This window comes from Salarias fasciatus, chromosome 10 (genome assembly GCF_902148845.1).
Source record: "Salarias fasciatus chromosome 10, fSalaFa1.1, whole genome shotgun sequence".
Lineage (NCBI taxonomy): Eukaryota > Metazoa > Chordata > Actinopteri > Blenniiformes > Blenniidae > Salarias > Salarias fasciatus.
The window spans coordinates 15,844,331-15,870,804 of NC_043754.1; the positions used below are offsets into that span (position 1 = coordinate 15,844,331).

General features: G+C 42.6%; 1 protein-coding gene across 4 annotated transcripts in view; it reads left to right on the plus strand.

Moving 5' to 3' along the window:
- Positions 1 to 26,474, plus strand: part of jade2 (jade family PHD finger 2) — a 174,379-nt gene that overhangs the window by 115,493 nt on the left and 32,412 nt on the right. For all 4 annotated transcript variants that reach the window (XR_003932254.1, XM_030100614.1, XM_030100613.1 and 1 more), the window contains exon 11: positions 18,956 to 19,073. Coding sequence is in view for 3 of the 4 variants with exons in the window: in XM_030100614.1 (XP_029956474.1) it covers positions 18,956 to 19,073 (118 nt within the window). In the remaining variant the exon portion in view is untranslated. The remainder of the gene's footprint in view (positions 1 to 18,955; positions 19,074 to 26,474) is intronic.

Below are 26,474 nucleotides of genomic sequence, written 5' to 3' on the forward strand. Positions count from 1 at the left end.
TCTTCCTCCTTCACCACTCTATCAATGTCCCCCCGTCTCTGTATTGCATCCTCCTCCTCGCTCCCTCTCCTTCTCTCTGGATATCCTCACTCTCCCGCTGCCCCTCTGATATGAGCTCTGCTGGATGAAATAAATATGAGGCGGGAGAGGTATAAATATTTATAGCTGCTTTGGCTGTATAATTCTGCACGGCATGGCTGTGTTGCACTGTGTGTGTGCATACATTTGTGTGTGTGTGTGTGTGTGTGTGTGTGTGTGGGGGGGGGGGGGGGTGTATGTTTTCAGACCCTTGGCCAGTGCAGGTGCCAAGGCTGCTGCAGGGATAAATAATTCACTGGAAGTTAAACCTTGAATTCACATCACTTTGATAAGACAATAGGAGTAACATGTCAAGACACACACACACACACACACACACACACACACACACACACACACACGCAGTATGGTGCTGTAAATATGTGTCCTTATAACACGTGGGGGGAATAAATGCATTGAAAGAGATACCTTGTCATGCATGAAAAGACATACACACTTGTGCAAACGTGAATTAGTGTGAAATTTAGTGCACACTCTGTCACACACTGATAAGCTTACAAAAATGCGGTTCTAAACATGCGTGCACACAGGAAAAAGTGACGTATGCCCTTGCACTGAACACCGACACAAAGCTTTAAGTTGTTTTTCCCCCCGACATACATTACTGATGTGGGTCGCTTTGCGCCCTGTGGTGATGCACATCGCCAGTCTCTGCATAAATGTATGTTTTCTTTTCTTTTTTTTTTGTGCAATTGCAAATGTCGCATCTCTGCCCCGACTTGAACGACACACTTGCACGCCGTGAACGAGCTCACTAGCTGTGTTACACACACAGATAGCGACGCGTCAATAAGTAATGAGGGCGATATGCGGGCCCCCCGTTTGACCCGCGCCTTTAATATTTTACAGTCGGGTCTCTCAGACGGTGCCAGCCAACGCAGTGCCACAGCTCAACCGTAAAATCTCTCTTTACAGTAGTCGATGGCAAGCACCGCCCCCTAAGGTCCAATTTAATAACATCCTGTGAGAGCCAGTGCACTCAGAAGAAGAAAAATATCTCTTCAAAAAACATTTTTAAGCCTATATGTGTCGGATTTAAAACTTCCTTGTGATGTTTGTGTGGAAGTCCAGGCTTCAAGCAACAAACTAAGACGGGCTGATAAAAACTGAGTGGACTGTAGCTTCATTTATTATTAAGAGGGTATTTTGAGTGTAATAACCCTTTGTTATCAAACTGCTCTTAATTTTCAGTCACGAAAAGCAGCAAAGGAGACAAACCGAGATCTCCGCCGTTTGAACGGCACCGTTCAGAATAGATCTTCTCGGACGGTGGCCGATCATGCTCGTGTTTTAGAATATCGACTCACAATCAGATGTGCACCGCAGCCGAGTGGGAATCCAGGAGTTTTTTTGTCTCAGAAACAAACCTGCCAGAAGTATTGATCTCCGTCGTATCGACCGGCTGTGTTTTCTGTCTCTCTCAGATGGTACACAAAATTTCTATTTATTGCCTTCTCGGAATATGAGCAAGGCTTTGAGTGAAGACAGTCCGTAACTGTAACTACATGACAAAGTATTATTTACCATCGTCATTGACTTCTTCAAGTGTTGAGCCGAGATCATAAAAATCTCAGTTACATTGCCAAAATACTTCGCTGATGTTATTACGGCCGCCTCAGACACATTTTTGCAGTTTACTGAGTCGTTTTATGATCTGTAATGTAAACAGTCTCTTGACCAGACGTTTCTCAGCGGCCGATGTTTATTCGTGAGATCATGAGCTGGTTTGAAGTTGCTGAAGACCGTGTTTATTGTGAGAGCGTTTTTCTCACAGTGTTGACCACAAAAAAAAAAAAAAAGCAATTGAAATCCCAAAGTATGCAAATATATTAACTTCACAAGGTTTGAACTATTGGAAATTTAAGCATGACGTGCGGTGGTGTAGCATGTATGTCGCTTCTGCAAACTAACCGGTGCGATCCGAGTGAGTTCACTTCCTTTTTTTTTCCCCCTCATGCAAAATATCTTTTCCCAGGAAATCAAATAAAAAGCAGCCTCGCACAAGACTCTTCACACTTTTGGCATAACTCATTTCAGCTGCTCCCGCCAGGTTGCACATCGCAGCCAAAACAAATATACTCAGCACATCATTTTTTCCAACTGTCGCTAACATGATAAACAAGCGGCGGAGGAGTTCGCCCCCTGACACACGCTCGCGTTTCGCAGCTCTCCTCACAGCTGCACTGTTATAAATGATCTTTGTCTTTTCAACTCTCCGCGCCTGTGTTTCATTCCGCTTTAACCGGGCGAGACGCGGCATATATTACTATTCACACGGTCGCTTTTCTGTCGGGTTTAATGATCGGATTGTCCCACTTACGTGGGTAAAGTGATCAGATTGATGTGCAGGTTTGTGTGCGCCAGGGCTTTCATCTGAATCAATCAGAGCATCAATCCCTCAATGCTCCTCACTGTGTCATCGATCGCTTGTGACATGTGTGCATGATACTTAAAAGCTCCAAACGATCTTAGCTTCCACTGGACTTGCTTAAACAAGTTAGAATTGCTTTTTGCTAGACTTTTGCATATTTAGTATCCATGTAACTGATTTTTTTTCTCCTTGTTATTCAGAGAAAAGATGACAAAAGAAGGCGCTGCTTCACAAACGCTGCAGTTCATACGTGTTTTTATCTTCAGACGATCAGACCGTCTGTAAAGTTACTCACTGCATGTCAGGTTTGTTCATGATGAGCAAAAGATTAGAGGAAGAAATGTATGAAATGCTCAGCCTGCACGCCTCCTACCTGCAGGGAGGCTTGTCTTCAGTCTATAAATCCACACAACAATAAATTGGCGCTAATTGGGAGGTTACAGAGATTTCCGTCAGCTGCATCCAAAATCCGCCGCTTCTCAAGCGGGGTTTCACCCTAAAGCGCCGCACACAATTTTGATGACATTCCCTCATACTATAATTTAATCTCAGCTGGCCTCTCAAGCCATTATGGCATAAAGATTCCCCGTCGAGCACACCGGAGCATCTGCAAACACATTCCTCAGACCTCCACTTACCCCTGGCTGGCCGGGTAATAAAACATAGCCAATTAGGCTTTACTCCTTGCTGCGCGAAGCCCTTCTCCTGCTGCTGAGTGTGATTTGAGTCTGAATAACTTCCTCTTTGACTTCACCTCCTGAGAAGAGGTGGATGAGCCTCTTCGCTCCACCTGACAAATAGTGGGAAGCCTCTCCGGAGTTAGTGCCACATCTGTTCGTTAGCGCTGTACCCGACGCCCCGACGGAAATGTCTCCGTCCTCTTGTCTGTCATGCTGCACAGTACAGCAACCTGCAGGCGTTTTTTTGTCCTGCTATGAACAGCGATGATCAATTCCGATCGTTATTTTCAGGCATTTTTTTGTCTTCATAAGAGAACTTGATGAAACATTTTAAAAAAATATTCCACATAAAAACCACTGATGTTGCTCTCATGTGGTCTGCTGCTTCACCGTGCCGCCGAATTCCTGCTTGTATTTCTCTTTCTGATAGAGCCGAAAGAAGAAAAAATCCCCTCAAACTGTGAACACACTTATAATTATTATTTCAGAAAAAGCATTCACAGGATCTGCTGAGGCTTCACTGTTGAGCACTAATTGCAAAATATAAGTTATACACACTCATTTCTGGTTGGAAAATATGTAAGGATGAACACCTGAACGACACAAAATTCCCTTTTTCTGCTGAAAAACATTTCAACACACTGTCAGCATCAGGCTGTAGCCATAAACCAAAAATCCGGTTGGTAGTTGGACAATTTTATGAATTCACTGACATTTTTTGAAATTATAAACTCCACTTGCAAATGTCGAGGTGATAAAGATGCAAAGAAAACTTTACTGCCTGCTCCTTCTTCAAGTCCTCTCTTCCCGTATAAAGTCTGTGAATAATCAGCTCCCTCTCCTCGGCGGCAGTATGGAAAGACTTTCTGCTGCTTGAAAAAAAATGGCAATCAATATCAGAAGATTGAATGTGCAATTCTATAAAGTGATTGAAAGTGGTTACTTCATGTGAAGGTTCACTGACAGCTTTGCTGAAGGGTTTTCTATCAAAGATCTGCTCAGATAATCTAGAAGTCTCGCTTCATTTCACACGGCTGCTGTGAACTACAGCTACTTGACAACCATTTGAAATCTAACAATAAACATAGGATGGTTTGCAAAATCCAGTGATGCTTCATCTCCTACGTTTCTTTTCACCTGTAGATAACTGTACAATGACTTGGTTTCTTTTTTTCTCCTGATGGTGTCAGATGTGTATCAGGATGGATGATGAAGTTTAATCTGCTTATTGACGTCCATGATGGGGATCACGTCTGATTCGCAGGAAGTTGACGTTTCACTTGTTCTGATGTCAAAATCCCTAAATAAAAATGATTTAAATGATGCAGCATGTATAATATTAAATAAAATTCATCTTTATATACATTTACAAGAGCTGTTGCAGGAATGTATCATCACTTGTAGCAAAAATGCCAAAAAAGCAAAGTGCAACATTTATCGTTAACATAGCTGCACAATGAAGGAATTCGTGACCTGGGTGAACGTTTGTTTTATTTTCGTCGCCTTCAGATACAAATAATCTGAAATGGTATTCGGATAAGTGTGATCAAAGTGACGCTGACGTCTGTGTTTATTTTCTGTGCGACATGAGGGTTCCTCAAGGAGCTGTGAAAGGAAGGACCAGAAATTTCCAAAAGCTCAGACCAGTCTCTTCTTTAATCCTGTCGGGGCTTATGCGTGCTGCATGCACGGCAGCCGATCCATGCTGTCTGGATACATTGTCAAGTGAGATTTTGGAGACAATTTAATCCCTCCCCAAATCCTGTTTTGTTTGCTGACATGAAACAGTTTGTCCAATAAAACCTCAATCCAAAGGAGACGAGGGCTTTAGAGTAATAAGGTTTTCATAACCAGGATTTGATCTTTAAATATTTGCTATTAGACATGGTGTGGTGTGTGCACACGTTCTTCTCATTTTAATTAAACTCTGAGTGTGAATGCCTGTTTATTGCTTTTCGTATTATCTTCTCTCGATTTTTCCCCCTCTCTCTCTCTCTTTATCTCTGTGTGGACAGTGCATGAGGTAGAAAAGGAGAGAAAAGTAGAGAGGGAGATAAAAAAAAAACAACAGGAGAAAGGTAAAAGAGCTGATGGGGTGCAGAGAAACTCAGAGGGTGCAGAGAAAAAACCTCGGATGGAAAAGGGGGGGAAGGCATCTGGAATGGAAGAGAAGAAGCGAGCAGGAAGGAGGGGGAGAGAACGAGGAAAGGATGTAGAACTGCGGAAGGAGCGAGATGAGGAAACAGAAAGGAAGAGGATTAGTGCTCATGGAAAAAGAACAGGGGAGTACGTGATTGTAGAGGAATGAAAGGAGAGCGAGGAGCCCAGTGTTTGTGTCACAAGGTTTATTTAGAGTTTATTGTTTTGGCAAAGCTCCAGACGCCCTTCCCATATTCCCTCAGCACACACGCCTGTGTGTATACGTGTGTGCATGTACAGTATGTGTGTGTTTCTTGGTTGAAGTGTATAAACCTGTTTGCACCTGAATGAAAAAAAAACACTAAACATTGATAGAAAGTTTGCACTCTTCCCCCCTCAAAAAACAAATACTTTAAAGGCTCGTTGATATATTTACACACACTCGTACATACGCATGCATGCGCACACTAACTGAGCAGAAAATCTGATTGGAGAATGATGTTGCCATGGAGCCCCGGGTGGGCGTGGCTTCAGCATCAGCGACTGACTAAGCAGGAGCTAATAAATCATGTAGCGTGTGTGTGTGTGTGTGTGTGTGTGTGTGTGTGTGTGTGTGTGTGTGTGTGTGTGTGTGTGTGTGTGTGTGTGATTTGCACATCAGGGAGGGTTTCACAAAGCTTCAGTCTCCCAAATCTGGCTGCAGCAGCAGCCTCCACTGTCTGCCTGCTCGTCTGACCCACTTTCTTTTCTTTCTCTTCTCCGTTGCCTCTTTCTATCCTTCCTTCTTTCTTCCAGTCTCGTAATCCTTCCTTCCTTCCTCTGTCCATCTTTCCTCTCCCTGACACCTTCATTTATATTTTTTTTTTGTTTGATCCACTTGTGTGTTTTATATTAATTGACATGTTTCTCTTTTGTGAAAGTCAGTGAACAAGCTGCAGCTTGTTATTCATTTTCCCTCACTATCTTTGAATTCTTTCCCCCAATTTCTTCCATTCATTTTGTTCTTTACGCACTTTTTTCTCTCGTTTTTTTTTTTTTTTTTTCCTGTTCTTGGTTTATTCTTCTTTCATCAACTGAGCAGCTGTCTGCATGCGTCTGCTCGGCTTTCAGCTATGTAGACTTTCTCATGAGCTATTCAACAGCTATCCATCTTTGGTTTTTAAACTTTTATCAACCCTCAAGATCCAAATTTATTCCCACCTTTAGTGTCAGATCTCATGAAACGGGAACTGCTCGTGCTGACGCCATAGACATAGCATGCCTAAAATATTTCAGATCAGTTCCACTCTATTGATAGAGGCAATACAATTACCCAATTCCACTTCAAACACTGCGGAGGAGCCGCATTTCGACTTGTCCTTGTCGGAAGAGCAGAATAGCACTGGTATTGCTCATACCATATTATAATTGACCCAAAAAGCTCGCATGCACACGAGTACAACTCCAAAGTTAAAGCGGCTAAATGCCTTTCAGCGATCTTCATTTGTATTAGTTCATTGCGATTTCATTTTGGCAGAAGCCCGTCTGAGAGGTAATTTACAGGCTCACAGCATTTAGATTTCTAACTATTAGTCCAAATATTACACTTGACTTTCTTCGATTTTTTCCTTTTGAAGAAGGTTAAGGAGAGGGTTTTCAAATCATCTTCTCACTGAGGTGATCTTTTTTTTATGCAGATGCCAAACAAAGCCCTTGAGAAAGAGCTAATTTTGGATGAATTACAAAAAAATGTCATTTAGATTCAGCAGACAGTCTTCATCTTAAAAAAAAAAAAAAAAAAAAAAAATCCTCTTGTTTATGTTTTACTGCTGCAAAAGAAGTGATTGGTTTTATTCTGCTGGAGGTGGCGGAGCAAACAGAAACAAAAGTCGGTAATAACTGCATTTCCTTCGAGACAACACAAAGCAGGAACACAAGCAGGAGACGATCGACAGCGCTGGAAAAATCGAACGCCACGTAGAAATGTAATAATACGCCTACGTCCAGGCTTATTGTATCCAGATATCGTCCCTCTTATCTTGTGGGCACTCGCCCCACGTCGGCCATCTATTCTGAGTCGTGACCAGTAGTTAAAGAGCCGGGCTGATGCGCGCTGGCCAGCGTGAAGACGGTTATTGCTCTGCGCTGTGACAGTTTCACTGGGTGAAATCAAGTCGCCAACTGTTTTAGGAGCCTCTGAAGGGCACTACAGAGAGAAAGTATCACTCGTACCGAGCCGCTTTATCCTCCAGGTAGCTGATATTATCTGAAGGCCTTTACGATTCACAACACGGATATTTGTGTTCCGGCTGCCAAGACCTGCTTTTATGGCGGCTATTATTTCAGTCCACGTTATTTTATGCGGTCTGTTTATGTTGCAGAGGCTTCTGGATACTATGGAAGGGTGAGTTTATTTATATGGCATATCTTAAAAGCGTCTCGGAAAACTGTAGGTCGGGCATGAGAGTAAAAGATATGAGCAGAAGAAGAAAAGTGTCTGAACTTTTAGTTTAAGCTGCCGAACAGCGATATATTCGCTTTGATCCCAATACGTTGCTCCTTCGGCCGCCTCGCGATGTTTGGTTTGAAAACTCAGGGTAGCTGAGACGTCTGGGGGGCCAGGAATGGTCGGTGGAGTTCACCTTTCCACTGGTTAAGAGCACTTTAAAATGATTCACTCATTCACGCAGAAAGTCTCACGTCATGGCGACTGCCGTAAAAGTGTCTGCTTCATGGGCCCTTTGACGTGTGGGGGATTGAACCTGCAACCTTGTGAGTGAAACAACCCACTCCCCTGGCTGTGTTGAGCCATAATCACTCTGATGGAACATTAGCGGTATATCGGCAGTGTGTGAGTGTTGAAGTCTCTCTGGTTTGGAGAGATTGAGGAGTGAGGAGCTCACCACTGTTCCACCGTGCCAGCAGACCAGCTTTACATTACTTCACCACTGCTTGATTGACAATAGTTCGTGTACTTGAGTACGCTCTGTGTTTGGAGATTTGATCTCCGTCTTTGCCTGGCCATTTTACCAAGATGTTCTTGAGCAAGGCACCAAATGCCGAGGACGTCAACGCCTCGGCATTCGGCTGCATGTGTAAGAATAGCTGGATGCAGCTAATCATCATCAAGAGGTGCGAGAGTGGAAAAGCACTGGGAACAGACTATTTCAGTGAAGTTCATTTTCTTCGCCTCTGGCAGCAACAAGTCTGCACTTCTTTTAATTAATAATCAGTTTCTCGCCACATGTCAGCTTCACATGCCTGAAGTGCCCGTTTGTCCGCCCACAGTCGAAGCATCTTTTCCGCGATGTGTGTCCAAACATTGTTCCGAGTCCAGATATGTGACGAGACCGAGCTCGGGCTGTGGGCTTTCAGCTCACACAGCAGCGGCGAATTTACATCTCCCGACAGATTCTCACTTGTGAAATATGTGATGTTTTCACACATGAGGACGCTCGGTGTGGGAGTTATCTAACCCTCCCCATAAGATCATGAAGAAGATTTGTGATATGTTGCAGTGTTTGTTGCCTTGACGTGCAGGTCACTGGGGTGTAATCTTTCTCTGAGCGAGAGCTCTGTTAGGAATTTACCTTTTTGTGATTATGCACTCCACATTTTGAAGAAACACTTTTTTTCCCGGTTAGTCAATTTAGCAGCGGCGGTAGAGCTCATAAATCTGAATCCTATTGAGAAACCAAAAGGAACAAATGTTACACAAGGTGCATCACAAAGATGTGCTTCTGTATTGTTTCCTTTGCCTCGAGCAGAAAATAAGGCAGCGAAACGTGAACTCCAGCAGCTAGAATTTCTGGGCTTCGTGTGGCCACTATCTTACAGGTACACATTTTCAGCAATATAGAGCATTTTTATCCATTTAGCCTTTAAACCTGCACAGAAGTGAGGACACAACAAGTGGATAATATTAGCTTTCATCCCAGCTGGCTCGTCTCGGAAATGTGTATGTGTATGTCTGCTCCCCTTTTGGCTTTCGTCTGTGATCCACTCAGCAAATGAGCCACTTTGAGAGAATTTTATAGCCTGAAATAAACTGTAACAGCAGTGAAACAATCACTGACTGGGCACCCAAATAATGTACTCAACTTCTCTTAGTTTAAGTGAGCTTTTTTTTACATTCTCGCCTTCTGATAGAATAAATTACTATTTAAAAAAAAAAAGCTGCTTTAAACTTTCAGCTTCTGTTATTTTTATCTATTTTCTTTATGCCTTTATTCAATTTCAAGCCCAGTCCGGTAAAGGTTTGTGCATATAAGAATGAACGCAAACTTGATAGTGTGGGAACACATGTGGGAGCTCACCATATAATATATTGCTAATATATTTATAAACAATGTGCAGTGTGATTCACTTTGTCTGAAAATGTTTGCATTGCTTATGATTGTGTATATTATTAAAGAGGAAAGTACAATCGGCATTGCTTTGAGCATCGGCACTGGTGCTGTTATGTTGAGAGTCATTTCCTCAGCTGGCCCAACACGACTTTTATTTGCATCTTTATTATGAGATATTTTCTGTTATTGTCTGTAAAATCACATCTTCTCATATTTCGGTAACTCCCTCACCAACACGTCCGTCTTCCATGTTTTCGGTATCACTTTTCATGTGGTGCTTGTTTGGACTCAGTTCACCAATCAATCCAAATGAAAGCAAAGGAAAATGGGAACTACTCTGTTTTCATCAGATTGTTCTTATGTAAGCAGAGCTTAAAGCATGCACAGCTCTCATTTAAATACTCCCGTCTGTGTATTGTGTTACTTGCGGCATTATTCTTAGTTGATCACCCGCTTAATGCATGCAACACAAAAGTCAATTTTGTTTGCATGAGCATGCAATTTAGTTTGCTTTATCCAGTATGTTAGTGAATCAGTCCCTTAGGGTCATGGGGAGCTGGAGTCAATCCCAGCGATGAACCAGGGCAGCATACCAATTAGCCTAAAACGTGTCTGTAGACCATTGGAAGAACCCGACACAAACCAAAACAAAAGCAAAAACCATGCAAACTCCACTCTGTGAAAACTGATCCTGACTCAGACCCATAACATTCTCACAATGGCACGGACTGAAAATACAAAAGAGTTCATTCAGGCTGCTTTTATTGATTAATTTAATGGTTGTTGTTTTTTTATATACATATTAATGTGAAAGTTAACAGCTGGTGCATTTAATCCAAATGTGCCGAGTAATCCCTCCTATAAAACATATTTTAGATGCATACTCCTGTTTAATTATTTATTCCAGTTGGGATTGTCTTGTTAGTAATTAACCCAGCCTCTCCGTCTTGGTTTTAGGGTGATATTGGGCCAATTAAAGATCAATAATCCTGATCTTCAGCAAGCGGTTTCCTCACAATGGTGTCGGTGTGTTTGAGGGTGAGCGAGCAGTCGATGGTCCTCATTAGTAAGCAGCACAGGTTTGTAGTCGATATGCTGGGAGCTGAGAGGGTCAGATCAATAAAGATCTGAGATGGAAGTTAGTTGGAGAAGTAAAGAAAGAAAAGAGACTGTTATCTTCTTTATTATTATTATTTTTATTTTATTATTTTTTTTGGTCTAGTTTTCTATTCATTTCTTCTCTGAATTTCAGAACCGGCCTCAGCAGCATGAATCAGGTTTGTTTATTGTTCTGGTTTAGCTGGATTTTTATTCCCTGAGTTTCTGACTGTTTTTAAAAACCTCCTCACAGTAATTTACTTAGAATCACACAAATACAAAAAAAACACACACACACACCAACATGTTACTGTTTTTTTTCCCCCCCTCTCTGAACACACACATGCTTGTGTAACTCCCCCACCCTCTGGGTTTTTGCCCCTATCTCAGAGATCGCTTTGGGAATTTACCCAGACTGAAATTAGTCCTGCCCAGGGGCAACACACACACACACACACACACACACACACACACACACACACACACACACACACACACACACACACACACACACACACACACACTCACACACACACACACACACACACACACACACACACACTTTTTTAACGCTTTAAAGTTTCCATCTACCTGAAATTGTGCAGCAGATAACTTTTGTCGAAATGCCCGAAATAAATATATTTTAAAAGAAAAGAAAAAAACAATCGTTGACTGCATTTAAAAGGCTGTGAAAGAACCAACTTTAAAAGAGAAAGAAAAACGTATGATGTCGACTGTTTTTCCTGACGTGATGTGCAGACTGGTGTTTTCTCAGTGGAAACTTTAGAACCATGTGACAAACTCAAACACCGGTGTCAGATTTAGACGTGGCAAATGATTGAACAGATCAAAGTCATGCAGATGCCACAGTCGACGTTTACTCAACCAGGCATTGATTAAGGAAATACATATTTCATGATCGATTATAGATGCACACAATGGTTTAGTGATTATGTGTGAAGGTATTCCAGTTTCCTCTTATGGACATTTCCATTGTGTGCTCTGTAGGGGAGCCAGTCAACATGGCATCTGCCACGTGGTGATTTGAGTTGTTACATGATCAATTAATTGAACAATTATGAAGTTTAAAAAAAAAAAAAAGGTAACACTTTACTTGAAGCCCCCCTGCATAACACATTATAAGTACATTCATAAAGCATTATAATGCCATTATAACATGTGTAGCTATAGTTATAAACATTCATAGATGATCACAATGCCAGGACCTAACCCTAACCCTAACCCTAACCTTAATCCTATGCTGTATACTGCTGTATAGTGAGTTATAAAGCATTGTGATCATGTATTAGTGTTTATAACTACTTATAATGTGTTATAAAGAGGGGCTTCAAGTAAAGTGTTACCAAAAAAAAGATTTATGTGCTCAAAATTTATGTGGAATTTAAATAGATGAGTATGGAGTCCATCTCTCTCTCTCTCTCTCTCTCTCTCTCTCTCTCTCTCTCTCTCTCTCTCTCTCTCTCTCTCTCTCTCTCTCTCTCTCGCCCTCCTGCCAGACACCTGTTGATGTAATTAGCGGCTGACGACAGCCAGTTTGCGTTGGAGAGAAAGATAAACAGGTGGCTTGTGATTGTGAGCGTGTTTGCGTATAGGTTATGTGTATGATCCTTTACGAGAGAGTGTGTGTGCCTGTGCACTAATTAGGACGGGGAAAACATGGCGAGTGTGGACAGAGGTGATAATGTACATGAACGGGGAGGCGGTGTGAAGGTTATGGAGACAGTGAGGAGGCATTGGCTCGTCTCAAGCACAGTTAATACACTTGTAATGCTGATTATCTGCAGCGTGTCGTGTCATGGATGGATGAGAGAGAAGGGAGGGGGGTGTAGTGGTCGGGGGGGATTAGGGGAAGTGGAAGGATGGATGTTAAAGGGAGAAGGAGGCATGTTTTCATCTGTTTCCTGATAATAAATTTTATTTAAAAAAAGAGTTTTTTCCTTTATGATATAATGTTGCATGTCACCTCTCTGATGTGCTCGCCAAAAAGGAAATTATCTGCCAAGTTTAATTGTCGCTGGACAAATTAATGTCCAATGTCCAGGAATACGTCACATTAGTCCTGTCATAACCAATGGTCACGGGCCGGCGAACGTCTCACCTGGCTGGGTAGAAATAAATACGGTGAACAGAAAACATTTGAAAATGATGCCTTTATTTCAAACATGATTATTGTTACAAGAAAGCGATGATTGTTATCTGACATATTGAACATATTCTCAAACCGTCTCTGTTTTCCAGGAAATTTACTGCATCCATTTGAGAGGGAAATTGCTTTGACTTGCTGACTTTTTTTTTTCTTTTGAATATTTCATCAAGGCGCAGTTTTGATAAATCAAATGTTCCAAAACAGTACCAGAAATTGTGACTTGCTTTGGATAACACATGGTTGCTGACTTTGTTCCGGCTGAGGTAACACAGATTCCTATCAAACTTATCGGGTTCTTGTTTTCTCACTTAGTCTTTTATTTAAAATGAGGAAAGAAAGAAGAAAATTGTGGGAAAAAAAAAGCAATTTTTATTTGCCTTTTATCACCACGACCTTGCTAAAGCAGTCAACACAGACACAAGCATTCACACACACGATTTGGAGACAATCATAGCCTGTGTTTTCGGTGTTTGGTGTCAGAATGATCTCGTACGTCACTGTGCTTTTCGGTGCGATGATCCCTCACATCTGTGCAGACGCAGCGCCAAGAAGATGAGTCGTGTTTTATTTGCCGCTGTCAAACAAATTGAGCTTGTTGCGTCTGTAGGTCAACACGCCTAAATAAGAGCGAGACAGATGCGGTTAAAGAGCAGAAAAGCCGGACTGAAGTGCAGTGAAGTATGAAAATAATAGAAGAGAGCTCGTAAAGGGCAAGAGGCTGAAACGTACAGAGGAGTGAGGAAAGGTCAGAGGCTCACTTTGGGTGTCTTCAACTTAATGCAGGAACCTGATGGCAGAAAACTTAATTGAAAGACCTGTTAACCTTAGAACAAGTTCCCGCTTTAACATGGAACAAATGAGCTGGAGCACCGAGTTCACTTTATTTACCTTCTCCAAAGGTTTCTGTATAAAGCAGTCTCATTTGAAGAAAGTAAATCCAGTGATGTGCCTCAATTTTTCCAAGACAAGTTCCATAAAGGGTCAAAAATGTTAATATACACCTGACATTTAGTTCATTATTCACTAATTGGAAGGTAGAAATAATGAGTAGTGATTAAAATGTTAAATTAAGATTCAACTTGTGGTAAATGGGGCCTTAGTTCGTAATGGCAAAAACCAGTTCGCTCTGTCCGCCCAGGGCTACCATCATCATGTTAGCATTTTTTTCTTTGTCGATCAGCAGAAGAAATACTTGTTGTCACTGGAAGTGTTAATACTCACTTGCGGTTTGTAGTATTAGTGACCGTAGCATGTGTTAGCTAAGGAACAGTACGAGTGAACAGTGTTAACATGATTTAAAAAGACCTTTACTTACCTAGAACTGGATAATCGCCTTGGAGAATCGATATCTGTCAACACTTCAATCAGATAAGACTTTAACGCAATATATATTTACAAAGAAAAATCTTTGGATTTGATTAATATCTTGAGAATTAATTACAAACAAGCATCAAAAAAATTCAGGTGGAGAACTTAAAAGGCATGAAAATATCAAAGTGGAAAACTGCCTTTCCATCCATCTATCCTTTCAGGATGGAGGGCAGCTGGAGCCCAGCTGACTGTGGGTAAAGAAAGGTCAAAATCCTGGACCTGTTGGAAGGAAGGTTCGTCACACACACACCACAGAGAGAGAAATCACCTCACTCATACCTAAAGAGAAATTCAGAGCCTCCAATCAACCACACACACAATTTTCGGAAAAAAGTTCTTTATATGATGCAGCTGTTGAAACCCCTCTACATTTGAATAAAAGAAGTCTTTCCTCTCTCCTTGAAGCAGCTGAATTCCATATCTTAAGTTTGGAAAAGAGAGGTATGTTTGAAATGTTGGGGGTGGATCCAGACTCCCCTCCTTTCTCCATTTTACCCCCCACCCTGCGCTCCACTGCCCTGTCATGTTCACAGGCAGAGGTAGTTGTTTTTGAAAACGCTGCACACACAGTGTCCTAATCAAAGCCAGGCTCTGCACATTGTGTCCCAGTTGAGCAGCTATTTTTATCTGCGGCGCTCTAACACAGGGATGGAATGGTCAGATAGGCCAGGCTGACGAATCCATCAAGACCGGCAGATAAACAGTCGGTCTGCAGGAACACACGGGCGCGCACCTACACACCCCGTCAGGGTAAACCGTGGATCACAGATCACTCAGTGTCATGCAGCTTCCCTCCTGCACCTTTACCTGGCTCGCATGAGACAACGGAGTCTCAGGATTTTCTTGTTGTTCTGCCTCTTAATTACCTGAATGCGTGTCTGTCCCTTTGGCGAGTCACACGTGTTTGATGCAGACACGCATGCAGATTCGGTTTAGACACATGATTACTGGTTCAGCGTCGCCAGAGGAATCCAGTTGGCACAGATCCAGTTCCTGGCTTGTTAGCTCGGGATTCAAGTGGTCTGGCTTGGACCCAATTAGTTTCTCTCTCCCTCCCGCCTACTTCTATCCGGTGACTTTGTTGTCATGGCTGTGTGCTGTTTATCCACAGCTCCTGCATGCGCTGGAAATCATCACAGAAGGAGCAGCACGTTAAAACAGAGATGGTAAATTGTTTCTCCTCTACATAAATATCGGTGCCGCTAGTCGCTCCCGCTGCAGCTTTGTGCTGTCAGACCAACATAGTGGAGATTAGAAGGCATTAAACAGCTTTCAACCTATGTGATGTTCACGGGATTACATTTATAGAAAGGTGTTTGGTGGTTAAAGCCCTGACCATGTAACCTCAATGTACATGGTTTAAATCCAGCTCAAGCCTCATGCTGCGTTTCAAAACCCTCTTTATATTCCTTTTTTTTTTTGTCTCTCTCCAAACTGGTCCTCTATTCATTCATCTTGTTTACAACTAGGTCCAGTTTTGGGTGGTGCGGCACTGGAACTAACTGTGTGAAAAAGAAAGCAGCGAAGTTAAAGTGAATGAATGAAGAGCTGCTCATCTCTTCCTCTCTCCTTAAAAATAGGTAGAATAGTTTTTCATTAGCCCAGTGCATCCCCACCCAGACATGCCAATTCTGCAGCGCAAACATAAGTGAAGACTTGCCAACATTGTCAACAGGTTAACCGACAGGCAATAGGTTAACAGTTTCTCTGTCAGGGTTCATGTTCTGTTTGTGAGCGTCCGTCTCTTGTTTGGTTGCTGTTTCCCTCTCTGATGTCTTTCACCTGTGACTGAATGTGTGATTGTCGTCACCTGGTGGCTCGGGTATAAACTAGGCTTGTCTAGTGTGCTCCGGTCGCCTGTCTGTGTCTCTGTGTAGCAGTCTTGCTTTGCTTCAGAGCCTTTTTGTTGACTTTGCTCTCTTGATCTTAGAAGTTTTGGATTTTTGGCTCTCTCTTGTCAGTAAAAGGAGTTTCTTCACCAACCATGGTGGCGTCAGGCACCTTGAGTCTCTCCCAACCCGAATGTGACACTGCTTTCCACCGACCCCTCAAAAATTTCTCAGACGTCTATTGAAATAACAAACATGACCTTAAAAAGACAATTCTGAAACGTGTGACTGAGCCTGGAAATATGGAATTCAACTACAACTGTGTCCAAACATTCAATTGATTGTGTGAACGAATACAGATGTGTTCTCTCTTCGAAACATGTTCAGGATTTTTCTTTCAATACTCATGCTCTGTAAGCATTCTCCTTGTAGATGAAACGATTTTATGTCCATTTAGCATCCGCAACAGCCGCACGCCGCCTCTTTATGCACTTTCTTCTCTTTGAATATTATTTATCCACGCTTCTGATTCGGTGCCTGTCTCCATTCCCACCTGTCTCTCTCCATTCATCTGTTTCCGTCGGCCCGTTACAGTCTAGTTCTCGGCCCTTTCGCTCGCCTTCTTCCCTCTCATAAGCTGCCAGTATAAAACAGTAACACATGCATTTACAACCGCAGATTTTCTTTGAACATCCATATGTGTTTAACATAAACATGCACCCTCACACATTCATCTTGCAGCTCTATGTTCTCCATCCAGACGCACACACACACACACACACACACACACACACACACACACACACACAGTCATCTGCTGCTTATGGGGCCATATGAGAGCAATTTGCCAGTATGGAGGAGCAGGAGGGCGCAGCTGGAGTTTGTGTCTGAGTGGAAGACGAGTCTGGGTTCCAGTTTATTGGCAGGAAGTCGCCTCTTGACTCTCACCCCTTACTGTATCATTACTGGATGCAAACAGTATAGACCTCCGATGTGACTTGAATGGCTGAAAAAAGACCAACCGATGATAGATGTTGCTTGAAAAGCTGCTTTGGTCTTATTGACATTTGGCGTTCTTCTCTAAGAACATGTGGAGCAACGACACCATTCACAGCGCGGCACCAAGTGACTGAAGTGTGTATTATTTATAACACCCACTGACGGCTAAACTCTGGCGGTAAATGTTGTTTTCTGACACACACGAAAACTAATTAAAAAGATCACTGAGCAGCGAGTTTTTCCATTTTTCTCTTCAACAAATCTTTAAGGCTAGACTCTGAAAAAAATATGGGTCATTTGTTCTCTCTGGGCTGCAGGAAAAGAATGACATTGTTCCTTTTTCTCATGTGACTGTGCAGAAATTTTAACGGCGCTTGGCTAATGAGGAAAAAACGCTTTCAGAAGCTTTCCGTTGTGAGATGAGAGTCATTTTAGGTCAGTGTTAACGTTGGTATTTCTGATATTTCTGAGTTACCTTGATTTTGTATTGATATCTTTAAACATCAGACCTCAGCACAAAAAAAGCTTGATCTCTAAACAAATATATGGATATAATATATTTACAAATATACAAATATATGTATATAATATAATATAAAACTGTAGATGCTAGCAATGAAATTGATTTGTGATTTTTCGATTTGTGCTGGCTCTGATCTATTTTTTTCCCCAATTGCCAATTATTTATCCCCAAAGCATATTTTCTGTGCTCAAAATCCCCAGATGCTTCTTCACAATTCAGGCTTCAATACGATGCCATACACATTGAGATTATGAAGTCATCCATCTTCCATGCAAAATATGCAATTTTTACTAAAAAGCAAAAAAAATCACCCTCATAGCATCAACAACACATTGGTACTAGTGGTGAAGATGAGGAATCCCAAAGTAACTCATAGTTGTTATTCCTTAAAAGAAAAATAACTAGAAAAGTGAAAGAATGATTCTGGAAACCAGGTCAAAGAAACAGTGAAGCTCAACACTGCCAGACACACGCCTTCCTCATGTTCCTCTATATCCCCCATAAAAATCCAGTTCTTTGTTTCAAGAAGCTTCATCCACCGGCAGGATGTCTGGGAGGAGCAGCCGGTCCCTGTCGCTCCTCCGGCCTCCTCCGTATTGTTTACAGCTCTTACTTTTGTTTCTCATCATGGATTCAGGGAAAGTGAGTATTGCCAAGCGACGCACCTGCAGCGGTAACCAGACCTGCCCAGCGTCAGCCAACGGATCCGAGGCTTCCTCTGAGGAGGAGAAAAGGCCGTTTCCCAACTGGCACGGAGGCTGTCGCCCACTTTATGTATTCACCGAGCGTTGAGCTCTTTTAACAGACTCAGAACTCACAAACAGTGCTGCTACAACATGTTAAATATTCATAACTTTCACGTTCGCCCGGTATTTTATTCACATTTAAAAACTCTTTCCATTTTTGATGAGATCTCTTGAAGTTTTTCCTTGTAGCTCACCTGTAGTTTCACTTCAATGCTGCTTCCAGGAAATGATCACTCTGAACAGTATTTATGACCCAGAATCGCAGCATCACGTCCCTTTTCAGGGTCGTCGTGTGAGTAAATTTAGTTTCATCTTCTGTTACACGAATGCAATAAACAATGACTGCCAGCCACCAGAGATTGAAATGAGCGTGATTTATTGTTATGATGTTTGCAGCACATATGGACACACTGTTTTTGTAACCCTGTGTTTTCATACTCACATGACTGCCGCTCATAAATCGTATTATTCCCGCTGTCGGGTTCGTGTCCCTTCATGCACTAAATCGTGATGCCGAGGAGACACGTGCCGTCCTGGTCACGCATCCCCCCCCCCCCCCCCCCCCCCCCCGTTGCTTCTACTGACGGTGCTTGTGGTGTTTGCAGGTGCGTAACCTGTGCTACATGGTGACGAGGAGAGAGAAGATGAAACACACCCTGTGCGACCTCCAGGAGAAGATCTTCCATCTGCAGATACAGCTGCTGGAGGAGGACATGGCTGGAGGTGAGAGACGAGACACGGCGGCTAAATCCAGTCATCCAGACACCCCGGTGTTAAAAACCCGCTACCGTTCATTCGGTGCTCCACTCTTTCCAGACCCGCCAATACACACTCTGTCCAACTCAAAAAAAAAAAAAAAAAGCCCTACATTTGGGAAAGTGTCTAGCAGTTACATCCAAACCCTTGTTGCCTGACGATGGTGGGTGGACAGTTTTGGAAATGGCCTGTCATCATTTTTGCACAGTAGGCCACACTTGACACCTGCTCAGCACAGAACACTGGAATAATAGTCCAGCCGGATATTGTGACACACACCATCCACATAAATGGAGCTCGATTTTTCCAGCCACTCTGCACAGATGACTGACCTTGATGCATTTTGTGCTCTTGCTCTGTGATGGAGGGCAGCGTGAAGAATATAGATGATCGGTGGAGGTCAGGCTGCCGTGACTGTCGGTTATCTGCACAAAATAAGATTTTCTGTGGTGTTAGTGGGACCACCAGCTTCAAAGCTGTGTTTATTTGGCATTTAATCATTTTAAAATATCTATTTTTCCACTTCCTACTGTGGAAATCATCTGGAAATGGTAAGAAAGGGATACTTTAAAATTTTGTAAAAGCTTTATTAATATTGTGAACATGGTCATAGTTGACAAATTGTGATATAAATATAATGTATAGGAATTGTTTTTACTGTGCATATCTTTTAACATCAAACTTAGCCTGTAGTAGTTTCTTGACAGATAATCATAACATTGATCTACTATGTGATCAATGTCTTTTTGAGACTTTCAGTGCCTTGCTTAGTGTCTGAGTCAACTCAGCAATAATGAGACCGGACAAGAGAGGGAAATAATTCAGTGATGAATGGAGGACATCAAATTTAAAAACAAAACAAAAAAAAAACATGTATTTGCATATTATGATATAACACTGTGAGTATTCTTGTTTTGGTTGTAGTCTTGCTGCCAGAATGAATTGATAATGTAAGTGCACCATGTTGGCACATCGAGTTCAAATCACGGTTCCAGCAGGAGGAAATATATCTGATGTTAAAAACGAGTGAAGCCCGTGGTGCACGGAGCAATGACTTGCTATGGTGACCCATGTAAAAAGGAGCAGCTGCTTAGATACTTTTTTGAAATTCTAGTCAATGCAATACGTGATCGATAATCCCCTGAACCCAAAATTATTTCCAAAGCTGAGTAAATTAGCAAACCTGGAGTTGGATCATGTGTCCACGGCGTCGTTTCCACACAGCCTGAATCCTCAGCTGCTGGTAGCAGCGGCTGCGGGGACGGCTGTTATGCAGTTGACATTGAAGTACAGTTATTAGGAATGTGGGTGATCTGTACTTGTCTTAGTAAAAGGAAATCTTTTTAATTCAAAGAGTCGTGACCTGCAGCTGTCACGGCAGTGACAGTGAGAGCTTGTTGTCATGGCAATACCAGCGCCGTCTTGCTGGCATGGTAATGATAGTGAACTTCTGTCAGCCTGCTCCTGTGGCTGTTTGTGGTGTGTGTGTGTGTGTGTGTGTGTGTGTGTGTGTGTGTGTGTGTGTGTGTGCGTGCGCGTTGATGTGTAGTGAGAGTGTTCAATTTGCAGTGCTCTTCATTCCCGAGGAAGGCTCCACACACACACACACACACACACACACACACACACACACACACAACTACACACTCAAGTAAATCGAATACGAACACTTTCTCTCTCGCTCGCTCTCAAACTCCCTCTGTGTTTCTCACTAACACATTTCCAAAAGTACGCGCGCGTGCGCGCACACACACACACACACACACACACACACACACACACACACACACACACACACACACACACACACACACACACACACACACACTCTCGCAGTGCAGAGCTCCTGACTCAGCAGATTGCTGCCATCAGGTACCTGGAGCTGTGCTGCTGGCACTAAACAGCCATATCTATTCACACTGCCACAGGAGCTAGATTACAGAGCATCGTGTGTGTGCGTGCGTGCGCGCGCGCGCACGTGTGGGAGCAGCAGAGAGTGAAGGATGAGGTTGTCTGCTATAATGATTTGTCGTGTCCCTCACCATCTTTCCCCTCTTATTTTCCACTCTCCATTTCTCTTTATCCTCTTCTTTAATCATTTTCTCCTCCGTCTGCTTCTCGCTCCCCTCCTCATTTGCTGTGTCCTCTCAGGCTTGTGTCCCCCTCCCCCTCTTTCTCTCTTGGTTTTCATATTTTTGCTTGTTCTCATCCAACATGCAGTCTAAGTTTGTCCACCAATTGCGTAACCGATTCCACTCAGGCTGATAATATCATATTCGTGTGACTCTGAGCTGACGTTAGTAATAAATGGAAAAACCTGTTACTGACGAAACAAGCACGTCTTCATTGGTTGAAGCAGAGTTGCAAAAGAAAACTGCGAATGTACAGGATATAAGTTCCGAGTCTGTATCCGTGCATCACTTTTTCACTCCAGTTCAGAATAGTGTGACTCTAAATGCACAGCAGACTGAAAACTGTGTTAAATTAGATGGAATGACACTCCAGTGACATTGTATATTTTTGTCTATATTTTCAAGGTTTTACGTTTTCAGCTGGTAAATTTGAACTGGCGTCCACTCGCGGCAGCTGTGAGGGATTTTACAGCTGTGAAATCAGATTTCCACTTACCTCCAGATGCCCGGAGCTCCCCCTCCACCAGGATGCACTCTCCACCCTCTCTCTCTCCCCGTCTCCCCGCGGGCTTGTTTCCGTGTGGAAATCTCGAACATCTCTCCTCAAACCGGCCTTACGACAGAACCGCTAACCTCTGTCGGCCCGTCTTTCTCCCGCAGTACTTCATCTGTCATCCACGCTCTGTCTGCCGCTCCGTCTGTCTGTCTGTCATGTTTATCTGCCTGTCTGTCATGTCGTCCGTGCTTTCCCTCCGCCGGTGTGGTCGCAGCAAAGCGGACAGGCGGGCAGGCGATCTCCGGTGCTGAAGTCAGCGATTCAGCATCTTTATGTCGTCAAGGAACAAAATAGCTTAAACCTCAGTAAGGCAAGAATAATGACTCCATGAAGAAAGGAGGATCAGAGCGTGCTCGCTACACATGCTGTTCAAAAGTAGCACTAAAAAAAAAAGGGTTGTTGGTTTCACGTATACAAAAAATGACTGGGGTGAGTTACTGTGGTTAGATTTATATAATTGGTTTGGTTTTGAGAACCACTTGGTATTTTCACTGTCAGTGAGACTGAACTGAGGTTAGTTCAGGGTTTATTGAACCTTTTGGGCCCAGTTCATCAGAACTTTCCAATCAGAAGCAACGATCGCTTGACGGGGAAAGAAGATCACATTTCTGTTTATAACATCCAATTTTCTCATGAATGCAAAGAGGTTTTCTTGATGTTTTGAAGACTTCGCAGCTTCATCAGCTCTAAACCGGTGCCTGGCTATCCGGTGACATGAAGGAATCTTCACATGTATTACTATTATACAGTATCAGGCATGCAAAATGTCTCACTGGAATTTCCATGTATGATAACTGAGCATGCAGAGCGATGATAAAATAGCATATTTTTATCACTTTCCCTGTATTATGCAACAAGTCAAACAAATTCCTTTATATATTATATTATAAAAAAAACTGCACTACTGTAATTCTGCTCTAATATAATGCGCTGCATAGCTGGTATAATGTCACAAGAATAATAACATGTCAGAAAGATTGTGCCCACACAGTGATGCTTTGCAACCAAATCCACAATGTTACTCCAAATACATGGTCACCGGATCTCAGCTGTGTGAATTCACGGTGGCCCGTGTCCTAACCAAAACACGGCAGACGAGGGTGAAACGTGACGACATAATTTAAGAGGAGCTCCAGACCAACCTCGCATGTTGGAAGCCAACATGGAAATGGTGATGGAAATACGACCTTCCAGTTCTGGTTCATCCAGCTGGTTTTGTACTCGCCACTCTGAGCCACAGCGAAATTGAAGCACTGACTTATTTGTGCACACATTTTCTGATTCGCAGCATAATGCCTTCTGTATACCTAATATATAATAAGTTTACTTTGTATCTGTGTAGCAGTTAAGACTTTTTTTCCTGAGTCCACACACACATTCACACGATGTTATTGTTATGCAGAAAGTGCACCGCATTTATATTCTGGCTCAAACCCAGCCGTGACAAGCTGACAGTGGTTTGTATTGGCCCCTCTGATCTGCTTTCTGCAGAAAGTGTTGGCGTCTGTGTGTTTTTTATGCGCGAGAGTTTAGGGAAGATAGAGAAAATAAGGACGAAGGAAGAGGAGGATGAGAAGGGACAAGAAGGTAATGGGATGAAGGAGGCGGCGGAGGAAGAGAGGGAGGCGGGAGTTGTGAGGATGAGAGACGGCGCATGAAAGGATGGAAGAAAAAGGTGGAGAAAGGGAGGAAAGGACAGTGGGGGGATGAAAAAAAAAACTTTCTCACATTGCACTAATGAGCTCAGGTAAGAAATGGGACACAGTGACTACACACACTCTCTGTCTCACACACTCACACACACACACACACACACACACACACACACACCCGCGCGCTGCAGTTCAGTGCACCTGGAAAGAGGGAAAATTAATCACACACTTCAAAAAGACGAATCCCCCGGTGCTGTTGCACCTTCTAAACAAGGAGGGGAGGGAGGTTCAGTGCAAAGGATAATATAGCAGAGATTGAGGGAAAGGCGGCGGCAGAATGTAAAGACAAAAGAGGCGCAGAAAAGAAAAAAAAAAAAAGCACAGATCTGACAAAAACAAGTTTGAAAAGGTTTCCGCTGCTGATAGTTGGATTTGTGCGGAGATTACAACCTGCAGGGGGAAAGTTTCCACGCATTCAAGCAGAGCCTGCAGGCGTCCTTGAAAACCCCGAGACGAGTTTTCCTCCTTTTCCAAGCTGTAAAACATATAAAAGAACAAAATCAGATTAGGGAAGCGGGAGGGGGGATGGAGGGAGGGAAATATGTTGAAAAATGGTCTCCGAGAGATCATAGGATAAGATGGTGCCACTGACAAAACACACAGAAAAAAAAAAGAAATGATAATGTAGGAGAAGCGCTCCCTGTGGGAGCTCCCTCACAGATCCCCTGACGTTAATGGCCTCTGCTGTTTCAGCAGCAGCCATAAAATAAATTGGAAGAAAGAGGCTATGAAATATCTGGTGTACCTGCGCTCTTTTGCTATTTCTCTTCATATATTTGAAAGTCATACAAACATCACACCAGCTCCATGCAAGTGCATTTACAGTCTGCTCAGTGTTTGACGCCCACTCCCTTCCCCTTTTGTTTTTTCTTTTTTTTTTTTGGACTAAGATTCAGACTTTTAGAAAAAGTCCCTCAGCGAAACCATTTTATTCTTAAAGAAGCAGAAACACCAGAAAGTGTTCACCAAAAGCTGTCCAACTTTTGCGCAACAAAAATCATGTGGCGTGAAAAAAATGTTCGATTTAGAAAAATGACACAACGATGGCGTATGCTAGAGGAAGGATGCTATCAGCTATTACACACTGGTGTAAAAAGCTAAGTGTGTTCCGAAAACGGCCTCTGGAGGTGTTCACTGAATTGGAAATGTTCTTCTTCATCATCCTCTCCCGTGTGTATTTCTCTTTTCTACAGTGATTTGTCCTCGCGGTGTACCTTCTCACCTCAGCGCTGAGGGGCTAGCGGTGTACTCACACCGCATTAGCTCAAACTCCGCTGCCATTGCCGTGACGGAGTCTGAATTCTGCCGTTTAAGCCTCGGTGAGCGGCGTTCCTCAGCCGAGCTCATTCCACTGATAATCCAAGTGCGGCGCGGCGATGTCCAAACTGACCAGTCCCAGGCTTTGAAATCAGCTAAGTCATGTGTATTATAGGAATTCTCGCCGCCGCTCGCACCGGGGACTTCAAACGGCCCGGTTTGATCACAGTTGGGTGAGACCGTTGAAATGAGAGCGTAAGAACCGAGAAATAGTCATTCTGAAATTTCACCTTCGTTTTTGGAGCAGAGAAGTACGAGTGTATTCTGAAGAGCCACTGAACTTGCTCCAAAGCATAACATCGACTGAAATGTGGTCAGAAAATAATCTGTAAACCTGGTAACGGCCAGGAATGAAATCATGACTGATGATGTAGCAAAATAGAGAAACGCAATGACAACGGTATTTGAAAGAGGAGGTATTTATGTTCCAGCAATGCCATCCACTACACCTCAATTTAATAAGCTATCTACACAAAAACTGCGGACAAATGTCTTTATTTTCATAAAAATCTGACTTATTTCTGTATTTTTGCATTATTGATTAAACTGTGCTATTGTAGATTGGTTGCCGTAAACCTATTAGCATCAGTGTTTCTCTATCGATTAGTGCTGACTGATGCTTGTTGCAGCGGGTCTCTGCAGACTGAGGCCTGCATGATTCCTTTGAACTCACCCTCCTTTAATGGCTTTGTCATATTTTTGCTAGCATTAAGATAATTCTGGGAACTGATACCACCTGCTGTTCATTTCCAGGTTAGGTTATAAAAGATACTTCTTAAGAAGTGCAACACCTGGAGGAACAGCGCTGCTTTTTCATCAAGTTTCACAAAATATAATTGCTATAATTTAGTTTACATAGTGCTTTATGAAATTAAAATGATAAAACTAGATGTCTGAATTATTGAAGTCTATGGAATGTTGGGATTGAACACTTCCATACCCCATGAAAAACATATTTCCAATATTTGTTTCTGTTTGTGTGAGAAGAGCTGTGATTTCTGTGTTTTACATTGATAGAGGTAACCTACACAGTGTAGTCCACACTTTTTAGAGAGTCATCATGTCATATCTTGCAATTATCTGTGGTATCAATACGACGTTTGAATGACTGTGCAAAGAAAATACGACAAAACAAACGACTCTCCAAATAAGATTTGGGATTTTTCTGCAAAAAAAAAAAAACAAGGAGAGCCCAGTTGTTTACTGGCAATTCCCATTTATTACCCTCCAGTGATGAGCTGGTGATCACAGCTGCACGCGGCAGTACACTGAGAGCTCGGCGCTTCAGGAAGACGTGCAGGTAAATCTACCTGCCTCGGCGTTATCGCACTAAATAAAACAATATGTTTCCTCTGCTGTGTGCTCAGCAGACACAGAGGCTCTTCGTCAGGTGGAGGGATGCTAATAAAGTGTGATTTTTGAGACTCGAAGCGAGCTGTTTGCGGTCGCAAATTTTATGCCGAACGGAAGAACTGAATGCTTAATGCAGTTCAGAAACATAATGTTCTCTTTGAGCTTAAAATATTGATTAAAGTCAAACATATTAATATATTTTTTTGCTTTTGATAAATTCAGGATGCTGAATAACAGCTGAAAAAACATGACAAAAAAAAAGATAAAATCAAGCTTGTTAAAGAGATTTATTTGTCCG